Source organism: Martes martes (assembly GCF_963455335.1).
Source record: "Martes martes genome assembly, chromosome: 11".
NCBI lineage: Eukaryota > Metazoa > Chordata > Mammalia > Carnivora > Mustelidae > Martes > Martes martes.
In genome coordinates this window covers 85,336,483-85,351,522 of record NC_137899.1, presented here as the reverse complement: position 1 = coordinate 85,351,522, position 15,040 = coordinate 85,336,483, and the positions used below count along the sequence as shown (strand labels likewise).

The 15,040-nt window shown below is 56.1% G+C and overlaps 2 protein-coding genes across 2 annotated transcripts; both read right to left on the bottom strand.

Moving 5' to 3' along the window:
* Positions 1–6,605: 6,605 nt before the first annotated feature.
* Positions 6,606–8,978, bottom strand: SPMIP1 (sperm microtubule inner protein 1; the record flags this gene model as incomplete). Its single annotated transcript, XM_080819085.1, has 2 exons — positions 6,606–6,715; positions 8,555–8,978. The coding sequence occupies 2 exons, from the start codon at positions 8,976–8,978 to the stop codon at positions 6,606–6,608; spliced, it is 534 nt and encodes a 177-aa protein (XP_080675211.1).
* A 661-nt stretch (positions 8,979–9,639) lies between these two features.
* On the bottom strand, positions 9,640–12,055 carry ATP6V1F (ATPase H+ transporting V1 subunit F). The gene is made up of 2 exons (XM_080819028.1): positions 11,792–12,055; positions 9,640–10,002 (listed from the first exon to the last, which is right to left on the bottom strand). Exons 1-2 carry the CDS (start codon positions 11,947–11,949, stop codon positions 9,801–9,803), a joined length of 360 nt encoding a protein of 119 aa, XP_080675154.1. The 5' UTR covers positions 11,950–12,055; the 3' UTR covers positions 9,640–9,800.
* Between the last annotated feature and the right edge of the window lie 2,985 nt (positions 12,056–15,040).

The window sequence follows — 15,040 nt, the reverse complement described above, 5'->3', positions numbered from 1 at the left end:
CTGTGGTGGCTCCTGCCCCCTCCTCAGACCATGTTTACCCCCAGCCAGTTCATCACGGCCACTTGCCTCCTGAGGAGGAAGACCACACCCCACGTTAGCTAGGGCTCCTCGCCTCTGTGGGGCGGCTTGGATTCCATAAGACAGGATGGGGAGGCTGCGACCCACTTTGCACAGTAAGTGCGGCGGTGGCTGCGGCCTGCGTGGGGCAGGTTACCTGGATGGAGCACCATTGCCAGCGTCATACGTACACATAAAACACATGCTCTCAGCACAGGCCTCGCCCCGCCCTGCAGCCCCTTACAGCCAAGAACCCCAGGTCAGAGGCAGGCCGAGGCTCCCTGAGACTTGGCTGGGGTCCAGGCCCCGGCTCACATGTCAGGTCCCCTGCATTACTGAGCTTGGGAGCCTTTGTCTCCTCCTCTTTCCCCAGCTCCCCTCCCCTCTCCCAGCTCCCGCAGCAGAGGAGAGGAGGGAGGGAGGGGACATCTGCTCTGGCGCCCCCTCTCCATGGAGCAGACGGCCGCACCTGGGGGCCCACGGCTCCCTTGCAGCCACAGGCAGGCCTTAGCCCTGTACCAGCACCTCTTTGGACGCCCTGCGGCCCTGGGCCAGCTCCAGGCTGCCCTGCAGCAGGTGAGGGAGGTGGGGCATGACCTCCGAAGGGCAAGGCGGAGGCCTGACTCTTGTCCCCCGCAGGTGCAAGAGAGTCAGGCCTGTCGCGCAGGACTGGAGCTGCCCACTGTGTTGCTGGAGATGGAGTGGAGCCGGAGGGCCCAGGAGCAGGTAGGGGGCTGGCCAAGGGGTGTGGCAGAGGGCAGAGTGGGCACCCCTTTCTACCCTGGCACCCCATCTTTTTGCAGCTCCTGTGGGACTTGGAGCTGCTGACTGGGGCAGGGCTGAGCCTCTTCTGGCCCCCCTGGGCCCAGTTCTGTGGTCTGAGGGACCAGGCCCAGCGTGTATGGAGCCAGCGCAGCAAGCCCCATGGTGGGACAGGCAGGGGCCCTGAGAGGTGGGCCAGCAGGGTGAGCAGGGGCCTGGCTGGAGGCAAGGGGGGGTGTCAGTGTGACATTGGGGTGATGGTGGTTGTGAAGGAGGTGGGAGAAGTAGGGGCTTCGGACACAGATGGGCCTGGGTTCTGTCTCTGTACAGATGCTCCCTGGGGAATGTAAGCCTCTGTTCCCTCAGCTATGAAATGGGGAAGATAATCGATCTTACTCGGAGGGAGCCCCAGTGAACTCATCCCCATGAAGGTTTTGCATGTTGCCTAGTGCCCAGGACCTGCTCATTACATACAGGCTGATGTTACGGTTGCACAATTAATGACCATCTTGATCGAATTAATGGCATGGTGACATCTTGAAGGCTTTAGACATGGCTGCAGCATGGGAGGAAAGCAAGAATGACTTGGTTCCTGAGGGCAGAGGCCCAGAGGCCCGGGGTCTCAGTCACCAACGGTCAGAGTCTCTTGGGGCAGGTTGGCAGCCCTCTCTGAGAGCCGAGGCATCCTCAGCTGTAGCAAGAGGGGGTGTTAGCAGGAAATGGCTAAGGGAGGGCCCAGCCAGCATTGTTGGCCAGAACGGAAGTCTCATCTGAAGGCTCGAATGGGTGGGAGTGATCAATTTCCTCACAAGGAGGGGAAGAGAGCAGGGTCATACATAGGCACAGACACCAGGAGGAGGGCTGATCTTGGGCCATCTTCAAGGCTGCCCACCACACAGGGGATGAGACCCTGTGGACTGGGGCGCCCTCCAACTTTCCAGAGTTCCAGGCTGTGCCCATTGCCTCAGGCTGGGGACTCTCTGAGCCAGACCCACCAGCTTCCAGACGGGTGAGTCTTTCTCCCAGGAAACTCTGTCCAGTTTGTACTGCCACACAAAAGGGCCAAACACTGAACCCTTTTTCCTATCTCTTTCCACAGTCCTGCCCAGCACTTCTTCCTTATGCCCAACATTCCTCTTGGGGTTCTCACTCAGTTGTACCCATAGGGTTGCCCCACAGCCTCTGGAAAGGGTGACCCCCGAGTTCCAGCTCCTGGGACCCAGGGGTGGGTACAGAGCTGGGAGAGACCACCCTGGACTGGGCTCAGGCATTGGGGTGGGGAGACAGACAGGCTGCCTCCCCCTTCCAGAGCCTATGGGCTACAAGGGTGATTCTGAGGCAGCCTCTGACCCCTGCAGGGGGCAGGCAGTAGATCCATCATGGGCCCTGGATCTGGGCGAAGCTAGGAGTGACAGAGACCCCCGGTGGGAGAGCCCTCCCATGCCTGCAGAGCCTACACCGGGTACGCTGACTTCCTGGCTGGTGGCCAGACAAGATGGGGAGGAGGTGGGAAGTCTTCATCCTAAATGCCCCGATTCCAGTCCCCTTCTCAGTCATTCTTCATCTCATACTTCTTATTGGGTGCCAAGGAGTACCCGGGGACAAGAAGTAGGTTTTATTTTATGTCCCAGTTCTACCTGTTCCGTACCAGCTGTCTCAGGCACTGGGTCCAGGATTCTGAAGCTAAACTTGGGCTCTGGGGAGGGAGTGCTGGCAGTGACTGTGCGCAGTGGCCCAGGGAGGAGGGGATGGGACAGCGGCACATGTCACCTGTTTGCCACCCCTTCCCCCTCCCCGCTGGGCACTGGGAACATACAGAACATGTCGGCCTCATTGGCCTCATTATTTGGTCCCTGTCACTGCGGGGCTCACAGCTTAGTGAGGCTATAACCATAAATAGGCAATTAGAATCCCATGGGATAGATGCTGTGAACCCTGGGCCTATTAATTTGAATGAAACAGACTCTCAAATTATTGGTTAAATAAACCTAGTTGAGCCATAAGCCTCTAATTGTTGCATCACGCACGTGAGAGAAAAAGCAAAGAGCCAACGCTTGTTTTTCTGATCAACAGAGGTTTTTCCAAGGCAAAGATCTCTTGGGAATACAGAAGTATCAGTTACAAACTTTATAACCAGAGAAAGAAGTTATCGAGTAAGACAACAGATTAGAATTGTGAGGGGAGGGGCGCCTGGGTGGCTCAGTGGGTTAAAGCCTCTGCCTTCGGCTCAGGTCATAATCTTTGTCAAATAAATAAATAAATAATCTTAAAAAAAAAAAGAATTGTGAGGGGACAGGGGCTGGGGGTTATGTTCACTGTTCATGGCAATCATTTTTTTTTTAAGATTTAATTAATTTATTTATTTGACAGATCACAAGTAGGCAGAGAGGCAGGCAGAGAGAGAGGGGGAAGCAGGCTCCTTGCTGAGCAGAGAGCCCGATGCGGGGCTCGATCCCAGGACCCTGGGATCATGACCTGAGCCGAAGGCAGAGGCTTTAACCCACTGAGCCACCCAGGTGCCCCCATGGCAATCATTTCTAAAGGCTTGGGAGTCTTATCAGACTCCTTTGTTTGAAAGACATTTTCACAAAGAACATACCCATTTGGTTACTGTTGTGAATATTCACACATCCACATTGCATAGATGGAATATTCTTGTGAAAGTTCTCCATTTAGGATCTTAAGAAATCAAGTTCTTTTAACAGTTTTAGGGATGCAGAATGACTCTCCTTCCTTCACAGCTGCACGGGAGCAGAGACGTTTCCTATCTTTTTTTAGAGTTATTTTGTTAATTATGAAACTTGCAGTTTTTAGGGCAGGCTTCAGCCTAAAATTCCGTTTCTTGAGTTTCTTTTGATTTTACTGTCAGCAACCAAGAAAGACCTAAAGAGGATTTTTCTTAATAACAGCAAAGTAAGGTGCATACAGTGGGTTTCTTGATGGGCCTAGATGGGCCCACCAGGAGGAAGTGGGGTGCCCTTATAAGGCACTGACAAGCCTGGCCAACAGACCCTCCTCCCACCCCCACCCCACCCCCACCCCCGGGCATCCCGTGGAGGTTTTGAGGACAAGGGTGTGCAGGTTCTGCTCACGTTCCTCTGAAGTGCCCTGCCTTGGCTGGGAGGATGAGGAAGGTGTGGCCGGCTGTTGGCAGGCTGGTCCAACAAGCCAGCACATGGCAGGGAGTTTGAAGAAAGGTGGACCAATGAGCCGCGACAGCGCTGAAGTTCAAACATCAGTTGTCAGGGCGTCCCCTTCCCCTTATGTGCTGGGGGCTCCCTAGGCTTCTTGGTTCCAGTTCAGGTGGAATGTGTGTGAGGGGCTGGGACGTGACCAGAGGATTCCTGACATTGGTCTTTCTCCCTCAGGTGGCTTACAAGAGCCGAACCCCACCACCAGCAGTAGCTTTGGGGACCCAGGAAGCTCTGAGTTCAAGGTGAGAGTCAAAATGTTCTGGGCAAAGGCTCTCTCATTTGGGGATAGCAGGGGTGGGGTCTGCCTTGGAAGAGGCTACTTGGGGGAGGTGATGCCACCTCCTGTAGGCTGGTAGAAGGAGGGACTCTCCCTGAAGCACTGTTTACACTACATACAGTAGGCTTAATGAGTTCAGGAATCAGGCAAGGGCTGTAATGGAAATGAGGTCCACTGGGACAGCCTCTGAAGTCTCCAGGGCCGCTTGGGGAAAGTGGCCCTGGCGTGGGGATTCCATCACAAGCCTGGGCCCAAATGCTCTTCCTTCCCAGGACTTGGCCCAGAGAGGAGAGAGAAGACAAGCCCGACCTACAACCCAAAGGCCATCCACAAGCCTATGGGGGAGGAAGCTCGTGTCTCCAAGACCCTCAGGCCTGCCCTCCCAGGGCCTGTCAGAACCCCAAGATCCCCCTGAGGGGCTGGACTGGAGCCTGGGCCAGGAGAGGGCAGAACTTCAGAAACTGCTGAGGATTGAGATTCCTCAGAGGCAGAGAGAGCAGAAAGAAGAGTGCCCTGGGGGTCAGAGAGGGGAGGCCCCCAGGGGGGAGAGCAAGGAAGTTCTGAGTGGGAGAGAGAAGATACACCAGGGTCAGAGTGGGGAGGCTACTCAGGCTCTGAGGGAGGAAGCCTCCGTGTATCCTGGGGGGAAGGCTCCCCAGAGTGAGAGGAGACAGTGTCTTCAAGGTCAAAGACGCAACAGCCCTGAGTGCCAGAGAGAAGAGGTCCTGCAGGAGCCGCAGACGACGACTCAGGGTCGGGAAGTGAAGAGCTTTCCGCCTTCCCCAGGCCGAGTCTCACAAGCCTGGGGGGTGGCTGAGGGAGAGGCGCCCACACAGCCCCCGGAGGAAGGCGGCTCCCTGGGAATTTCTAGGGATTTCTGCAGGTCCCCGGGAGAACAGAAGCCTCAGCCTGGGGGAAGGGAGAGCCCTGGCTCCGGGGAAAGGACCACCCAGCTGACGCAGGACCAAACTGACGGCCCAAAGCCGGCCGCAGGAGACCCCAGGGCCGCCCAGGAGGGGGCGCGGCCTCCCCTTCCACCGCCGAGGCTCCCAGGCCCAGGGGCCGAGGCGCTAGTGGCCCCAGGCATCGGGGGCTCAGGCCCGCAGGAGCACCCCGTGGCTCTCCCGGGGCGCCCAGGGCCGGTGCGCGACCCACACGGGCTTCAGGACCTGGAAGGAAGCCCGGGCACAGCGGAGCAGGTGCCCGGCGGTTCCGCTAGGCTCCTGGGCGCGGTCGGGGAGCCGGGGGGTGGCGCGGAGGCCTCCGGGGCCTCGAAGGCCGCGTGGCCCGGGCTCCCGGGCCGGGAGAAGGCGTCGGCGGCCGTGAGCGCAGCAGCGCAAAAGGAGACGGCCCTGCAGCGGCTGCTGGAGCTGCACCGCGCGGCCAGGCGCCGGCGGCGGCAGGCCCGCGAACAGCAGCGGCTCTGGGTGCGTACGCGTGCCGCGCCCGGCAGTCCTGGGGCACAAGGGGCATGAGGAACACGACGGGCGGCCGGGTGGCCGCTGACAGCCGCCTCCCCCAGGTCTTGGAACGCCTCCGGCTCGCCTGGAACCGCCACTGCCGGGTGCACCCTCTAGGGCCCCCACCCAGCCCGGCCCAGCTCCCGCCACAGGCAAGACTCCCGGGAGAAGACGGCGGGGCCCCCGCGATCCTGCCAGGGCGGGGGTGGGTGGGGGCGCCTCCCGGGTCCCTTCCCTCGCGCACCGGCACCGACGCGGACCCACGGCGGGCGGGGCGCGTCTGCCGGGTGCTGCCTCCTGCTGGCTCCCTCGGGCCCGCGAGGCGGGCGTCCGGGGACTCAGCGCTCGGCCCGGACGCAGGAGGACGCGGTGGGGCAGCGACGGGCCCTGCGGGAGCAGCTGCAGCGAGGGCTCCAGGAGAGGACCTGGCGGCTGCGGGCCGTAGGGGCCAGGTGAGGGGGAGGCCAGGGACGCTGATGGGGCAGGGGTTGTTCCCTTTTCCTGGCCTCTGGGATGACAGGCCACTCTCACCCAGGAACACGCAGAGCTTCCAGCAGCTACTGTGGCCTCCTGGCGCTGAGGAGCCCTTGCCTGGAGAGGAGCGCCCACCCTTCCCAGCCCCCTCGAGTCGTTGCTGAATCTTCAAACGGATGATTAAAGAGATGGGGATTAAGGAAAAAGCAAGCCGGCAACCTGCAGGCCAGCAAAGGCAGAACAGAGGTAGTTCCAAGAAAGGCCCAGAACTTTGCCTCAGGGCCTGGGAGGCCAGACACATGGACACACACAGCAGCTTCAGCCCCACCAGGAGGCATGTTATTTCTTCCTCCCTCCGCTAAGTCCACTGCCCGGCCACCATCAGAGAGCCAGGTCCTGAGGGTCAAGCAGCGAGAAGGCCCCATTCTTTCGGAAGAACGATTCAATGCGGCACATCTTGCAGGAGACCAGTTCTTGCTTCACTGGGGGGCCTGCGAAAAGATGTCAGAGGCCAGGAATGGGGCCTGGGAAAGGGAACTTGCGGAGCGTGGGAGCCCTGCTTACGAAGCCCTAGGAATCTGCCTGTATTGTATCCACTTTTGAAGTGTGAAGGAATAAAAGGTAGTTTTGAGGAACACTGGCTGTGGGCAAACAGGGAGCCAGCTGGGGGTCCAGACCAGCAGTGACGGCCGAACTGGTCAGTCTGCCACGTGCCATCATTTCCCCCACCTCAGGCTCCTCCACAGAGCAGGTGGCAGGACACCCAGTACTGCTGGTCATGGGGACGGACAGAGCTAGACGGCTCTGGGAGAGAGAGGGTTTCCTTCTAACTCCTGCTCTCCTGGGACATGCTTCCTGCTTTTTCCTCTTTTCCCCTCCCCTTTAGGACCCTAAGGAAAGTGGGGGAAATTTTTAGGCAAAACATCAGCTGGGGCGCCTGGGTGGCTCAGTGGGTTAAGCCGTTGCCTTCAGCTCAGGTCACGATCTCAGGGTCCTGGGATCGAGTCCCACATCGGGCTCTCTGCTCAGCGGGGAGCCTGCTTCCCTCTCTCTCTCTCTCTGCCTGCCTCTCTGCCCACTTGTGATCTCTGTCAAATAAATAAATAAAATCTTTAAAAAACAAAAAACAAACAAACAAAAAAACATCAGCTGTGTTTATCCCCAGCCATCCACCTTTATCGCCCAGGCACTCAAGCACGCGGGTGGGCGGGGGGCGACAACGACGACACACACCGACACACACGGACGGTGACCCATGACTGAGCAGCCTCACTTGCAACTCAGGAGCACATAGAGCAAAGGACATGGCCTCACCCAGCAGTCCTGCCATGCTTGTGGGCATGTTCCCTTTCCTGTGCCATTTAACTCTGCATCTCCAGCTACACCACTGCCTCCCCCTCTCCTCCAGGAGGACAACCTTGACTCTCAGCCTCACAGAAAAAGCAGACTCGGTCCAGATGGACAGCTTTCCCACCATCATCTCCCTACCCTTCTTTGTGCCCCCTGTCTCTCGTGTCACATTCCAGCACCTGGAGTTCCCCAGGTGAGCCCACCCAACCTCAGGCTTTAAATAGCACCTACATCCTGATGACCCCCAAATTTGCATCTTTGCTCTGACCTCCCTCCAGAGGGGGGACCTCCATACATAGCCGCCTTGTTGGCCCCTCCAGCATGGCCAGGGCCCACCTGTCTTCACACGCCCTCCAGCCCTGCTCCTCCCCATCTTCCTTGTCTAGGCGCTTGGGCCCAACACCCGGGCTTTGCCATGGCCTCCTTTCCCCTTCTGTCATTCAGTCCATCAGCAGGCTTCATGACTCCTCCTCCAAAATATACCCTGAATGTCCCTCGGCTCTACTGCTAATCACCCTCGCCCAAGCCATCATCCTTTCCTGCCAGGGTGACCCAAAAGATGCAGACCTCAGCTGCTAGAGTTGACTCCTTCCCAGGAAAGGCCGTTACTTACAGAATAGTTAGTACCCTACCAGTACCATTCACGGGCTTAAAACACTCTGTGGCTTATCTCCCACTTGGATAAAATCCAACTTCCTCCTTTGTGTCACTTCACTTGTTAGGTCCCCAGAGAGGCCCGACTGGACAATCCAGCTTAAAGCCTCACCTATCCCTTGCCATCTCCCCCATCACTTCCTAGTCTCATCGTGGAACTGGTCCTTCTCGAATGGGTCCTTTGTCTTATGTTCACGGCCTGGACCCCCCACTAGAATGGACACCCCCAACCATGTCTCGCATGCCTAGTGCTAACAGCATGGCCTGGCTCAGGGTGGGGGCTCCGTGTTCGCGAGGGGAATGATTTTGGAGAAGTTGGGGCTCACCCAGCTGCCAGCCGTACGTGAAGCTGGTGGTGATGGGGAAGAAGTAGCGCATCTCTGGCATGTCCAGTTTTCGGGTGTTGAGGTAGCGATAGCGCCCCTGGAAGTCGTGGGAGATGCCTTCATACAGCAGAGCCCGGGTGGCGGGCGGGACTGGGTACATTTCTGACTGAATAGTAGGGGTCTCCAGCGCAGGGCTGGGGGCCTTGGTTGGCACCGCTTTGGGGGCCGGTGGAGGTAGAAGTGGGGCTTTGGGATGCAGGGTGGGCAGTTTGAGGGGTAGGCGCGCTGCGGCCTTAGCCTTCTGCTTGGCCTTCACCATCATCCCATACTTGCGGTGCCATTCACAGCGCAACATCTTCTCCCGCAGATATTCCTCCTTCCAGAAGTTCTGCCGCAGCGTATCCATGTTGAGCTGCCGTGACATGGTAGCAGGGGAAGGAATGGTACCTGGCTGTCTGTCCCCGAGGGGTGAGCAACAGCAAGCAGAGTCATTCTGACAGCAGGGGCTGCCACAGGCAGTCACCCGGCAACCAGGCCTCACCTCACACAGGGCCAGGGTTCTACTCGCCATGCCTGGAGCAGACCTCACACGCCTCGCTCCAGAGGCAACCTCAGGCCAGGGCCAATCGGCTAAGACCCTTGATCTCCAAGCCTCTTGCAGGACCCGGCTCGGTCTGATACCACAGGCTTCTAGGTTTCCTGTGTTTCTGCTTTCACCCGTTGGGGTCAGGTCTTCTCCTAGCCCAACAGAGACTGAAGTAGGGGAGCCAAGGGCCTGGGCACAAGCCTTCTCCCATTCCTCCCCACCAGAGCAGGTCACTGTTGACTCAAAAGACCCATCCTTGAGTTATGACCTCCTGGCACAATCTTCCTGGTCCAACTTTGCTATGCCTGTATCTTTGGCCGAACCCTTCCCAGCCCTGCCAATCTAATCCCCCCAAGGGCCTCATCCCATGCATGTGCTTTGTAGCACCCAGCCTCAGTGTGGAGAGAAATAAGAACATTACTTTAATTTAACACCAACAATGACACTGTGTAACAGCACAGGGAAGAGGTAGTGGAGAGAAAACACTCAAGGCTTCCTGTTCCCTAACCAGGCTTGACTTTAATGGCAGAGCCCCAGCAACCTGGAAGCCCCTCACTTAGCCTCTTAGTGGAATGGGAAGGGGCAGGGGGCTGGGGCTCACAACTTAGAGAAGGGCCGATGGCAAGCCTGGGGAGACGCTGCCTGGCTGTGGGGAAGGCCCTAGCGCAGGTCCTCGGCTGTGAACATGCCCCTGGCCCTGCGCAGGATGGAGTCCTTGGCGGCATCATAGGGGTGCTCCTTGGACGGGATCTCCAGAACAGCTGGAATGGAGCGCTGGTGGGCGTCGAGTGCATGCCGCACCATCTCTGCAATGTACTGGTTGATGAGGATAATGCCAATGTCATCCCGGTTTAGAAACTGCCTGTTGAGAGAGAGGAGAAGGGATTCCAGGCAGTACACTGTGAGGTGCTGGGGCTGGGCTGTAGAGGGGAACGGGCTTGACCCAGAAACCGCAGAGTTCAAGGGCAAAGGTTGCTAGCTAAACTCTCTCCATTCTAACCAGGATCAACTTCATTAAAAAATCTAAGGGCCCTGGCTGTCAGGGTTGGCTTCTACCCCCCCTGCTTGGAAGGCTTCCACGTGAACTGGTGCTGAAGATTAGGGCACATGCTGGCATATTCCGTATGCTACGAGGGTAAGAATATGCATGTCTGTCCCTCTATATGTACATGAAGAAAAAGGTACATTATTACCTAAAAAGGTAAATAAGCAATTAAGTGTTTACAGGGGTGGAGAAAGGAGGTAATGGAGTGGAAAAAGACGGGGTGGGGTGGGAATAAGACTTTTCAATGTGTATACCTTTTAAACATTAATTTGCAAACCACATGAATACTTTAACTTTTCAAAGGAAAACAATTTTTTTAAGGGGGCTGATGAGACCACTAAAGTCCTTAAGGTCTGTGCTGATGAGGCTGGCGGATGGATCAGAGGGGAAGTTTGGTGTGAGCCAAGAATACAGACAAAAGGAGGAAAATCGTACTTTCCCCAGAGAGAGAGCCTAGACTGGGATCTCCCTTCCTTGTGATCACCCATACATTAGTTAATTAAAATACTAAAAACTAATTTTACTGAGTGCTTGCTCTGTGCCAGGCACCAGAGCTGGTTAGACCTGATGATCTCTGGGTCCCTTTAGATAGAAGCATGGAAAGTTCTTGGAGTAAAATCTGTCCTTCTCCCATGGTAACTTGGGTCACTTTGCCAGAATGCTTAGAGATCAGGCCAGTTGAGGGCTTTTCATACCCCAGGCAGCAGGAACCAGTTTGAGCCTGCATCTCAGGGCTGACTGTGTAGGGAAAAACAGGTGAATGTGGTTTGTCCCTGAGACTTGGCAACAGGGGCCTTAGAGAAGGGGTGAGAAAGCATAGGGGGCTGGCATTCTCAATTCAAGTCTCACCTCCTGGTTTAAGGGGGCATGCCTGCATTCACACTATGAAGCTATCACCCTTGTCCCAGGGCAAGAAATGAGAACTTCAAATGCAAGATCTTAGCTGAAAGTAGGACACTGACTGTCCTAGTATCTGCCTGCTGTGCTCAGGACAATGGGAAATTCTAAGATTGAGGGAACTGTACAAGCAAAGCGTGGACTTGGCTTAAGAGAGTTGGGACTGGGTTCAAACCCCTCTCCCTCTCTTCCAAATGGTACGTACTTTGGTACGTAACCTCCCTGAGCTTTAGTTTTCCCACGTGTAAAGGAGAACGATAACCCCTACCTTACAGGATTGTTGTTAGCCTCTAAGGGACATGAAAATACAAGAAACCCCGACCCCACTGCCTAGGTGTTCCCGATGAGTGCGTGGTTCCTTTACAGGCCAATCCGCAAGAGCCGAGCGCTAGCAACCCTGGGGGCGAATGTGGGCGGAGCTGAGATGGGACCCTGGGGCGGCGCCCGTCACGAGCTCTGTTTCCTCTTCCTTGACAGTCATGTGAAGATGAGGACTCGACATGCCCGGGTTCTCCCAAGCCCCAAAAGGGAACTTGGAGCACAGAGGCCTCCTCCGGAAGGGCTGCCAGACCACCTTCCTTGACCCTCCGCGTCGAGGTCTGGAAGCCCAGCGCAGGCCCGGCCGCCGGGTCCCCGCGCCGCCCTCGCCTACTCTCCGCGCTCCCACCCAAGGCAAAGGGACCCATTCAGGCCTCGCGGGCTACCGTACCGGAAAGTGTCTTCGATCTCATTGATGGTTGTATCCTTCTCCACCACCAGGAAATTAGGCTGGCGGTTCTTGTTAAGCTCCCCTATGCCACCCAGCAGGAAGCCAGTCACCGTGTCCTCGTCTCCGATCACCGCGATTAGCTTCCCCCTACCCGCCATTCTCGTAGGCAGGTTCGCGACGGCCGGGAGTCACCGATGCCCCACCTCCGCAGTGCGCCGCCTTTTCGACCGCACCTCCACCCCTTAGACATGCGCAGTTCACCACTCCGCCTCCCGGGACATGCGCATCAATAGTAAAACGGTCTCAATCTGAATATGCCTGCGCCATAAAGAGAGGCCCGAACCTGGGGACTACGATTCCCAGAAGTGCGCGCGGCAACACGGGCTCACGCAAGCGCATTCCGTCGCTGGTTCTATAAACCTGTTGAACCTCCTGCGGAGACAAATCTAGAGCCCGAAAGAGAAGGTGAGGTTTCTGTTCTCCAGGGTAATGTCCGGTCTGTATCTTGTATGTAAGTATTTAACTATGGCACAGAGTTAACAGCTAGTACATATTTGTCTAGTGGATAAAAGATTGAACAAGTTAATCGTGACTCTGACTAGTGAGGTAGGGATTCAAGTGAACAGGCAATTACAAAGCAGTGTGTTAATTGCTAAAATGTAAGAAGGACGTGGAAGCATCCACTGAAGGGGTAACTAGCCCACTGGGCTGAGGGTGTGCTCAAAGAAGATGGCCAGAAGAATTCAGGAGATAGAAATAAGAACAAGAGGGCGTCCTAGGCAAGAGGAACAGCATACGCAAAGGCTTAGTGACTAGAGGGCATAAGTGCCCTCAAGCAAAGGTAAAGAATCTGGAAGTTATCCTGAAGACAAAGTATCCTGAAGTCGCTGGAAAATGATGTCGTGAGATACATGTTTGAGAGATAGTGCTGTCACGGTGCTGTGTGCAGAGGCAAGACTGGAAGGATACCATTGCAGTAAGAGATAATGGTGGTCCGAACTCCGGTTTTGATAGTGGGAATGTGGAGAAGGAGATGGAGTCAAGAGATATTTAGAGCAGAATGGACAAAACTGGTTTTCAGATTGGATGTGTTTGGGGATTGAAGTAGAGATCCAAGTGACTCCCAGGCTTCTGGCCACTGCAACTAGATGGATAGCAGTAACATCCCTGAGAGAGTGAGCTCTGTGAGATACAGACTGAAAGGGAAAGGGCCACTCTTTCCTCCTCCATTTTAGCCAACAGGCGTCCTGGCGTTCAGCGTATGGTTTGTGAGTTTAGACTGCTTGAGACACCCAGATGGTCTCGGCTGGTGGTTATTTGTATGATAGGCTTGGGGCTTGGGCACACCTGGCTTGAATCTTGGCCTTGCTACTTAGAAGTATGATTTTGGATTTATCACCCAAATTTCTCAAGGCCTCAAGTTCTTCAGGTAGTAGTATGCTCACCCCCTTGATAAAGCTGTTAGGGTTAAGTGACTAGAACCCATAAGTGCTCAGCACCCAGAGCCATGCTTTGGTTGGGGAAGAGCAGCTGGGCTGGATGTCTATAAGCAGGTGGGAATCAGGTGATGCTGAGCGGGGGCCAATAGGCCATTCAGGAAAGTGCTCATACCTGGGGTGAGTGGGGTGGGAGGGTAGAGAATGAGGAGGGGTGTGTGTAGAAGCACCTGGTTTAGTGCCTGGCACAGAATTGGTCCACAGTGGTCACAGGTGGTTGGTACTTAAGAAAATGGATCCTGCCTTCAGGGGTTTTATCAGGTAAAGAGCTGGACACACTTACCATACACTCATTCATTCAACCAGCGTTTATCACATGTGGCCATGAGGAGGCTGAGGACATAAGCTTGATAAAATATGATCTCATTCTTCAAGGAGCTCCCTGCAAGATGGGGAGGCAAACCTAAGAGAGGCCCTGGAGGGTCTTATGGGAGCAGGATTCAGAGCAAGGAAGTAGGGAAGGGAAGAAGAAACTTTAAAAAGAGCCCAGAGGCAGATAGGCTACTGAGTAAAGAGGTGAGGAAGGTGGTGTTCCCTGACCCACCACTATGTACTGAATGTCCAGGGGTAGGTCTAGAGTTGGGGGGTCAATTGTGTGAAATTTCTCTTTGCCCTGCTCTGGCTACTGAATGACTCATTTATTCATGTGTTACACCTGTCTATATTAGACCTTCCAGAGTCAGGGAGCTCAGGCTGGGGGAGGGATGTGTAAATAAAAAGTCACAGATCAGTGTAGTGATGCAGAGATGTGTCCTGGGGAACTTTGTGGGGGGCAGATCTAGGAGGGACAGAGAGGGAGCCAGGAAGATGCAGAGGCTGGAGAGGCAAGGGTGTTCCCAGGCACAGACCCAAACTGCAGCATGGCTGCCTAGGAAGCTAGAAGCTGTAAAGTGGGGTTGGAGTAGAGGGTGTGGTGTGGAGTGGGCGCGCTGACTCGGGACTTCTTGCATGAACTGGTGGGTAAAGCTGGTGTGTGAACTTAGAGGCCTTGTTAGGAAGACTAGACGTTAGCCTGGAACCAGAGGGAGCTGCAGAAGGGCCCTGAACCAGAGAGGGCAGATTCCTTTAGATGTGAGCCTCTCGGGCTACAGTGTGGAGGGTGGGTTTGAGAGAACTGGCTGGGGCCAGGGAGGCTGTGGGGGGAGGCTGGCAGGCCAGGGAGTCTGGCAGGGGTGGAGGAGAGGCCAGTGGGCCAGGGCAACTAGGGGGGGAGAGGCCAGCGGGCCAGAGAGACTAGTAGAGGAAGCAAGCCTGCCAGGGAGGCTCAGGTAAGTGGCTGCTGGAAAGTTAAGTGAAAAGGCTTATAGGGCCAGGGAGGCTAGTTCAGGGGTCTGTGAGCTGGGGAGGTTATGTTCACGAAGAGGCTGGTGGGCCAGGGGGGCCAATTGCGGCAGCAGTGGGCCTCCAAGACTAGTTCAGGGGTCCGTGAGCTGGGGACCCTGAAACAGGGCCGTCTGCGGGTGCTGCCTGCAGATGCTCGTGGGCCAGGGTGACCCATGAGGAGGCTGGCTCCCTTTGGGGTCCTGAGCGAGGTCAGAACTGCCGGTGGGGCCAGAGCAGATCCAGAGCTGACCCTGGCCTTAGCTGGATTGCAGGTTCCTGGGTTTGCGTGGGGTTCTGCCTGCTTGCTGGGTAAGGAACATTTCCTGTTTGAGTCTATGCTCACTGTTCTAAGGACCTAATTTTTTGAACATCTTTGAGATCAGGCCGAAGGGAAGCTGGCCTCCCAGGAGCCCTAGGACAGTCTTCCAGA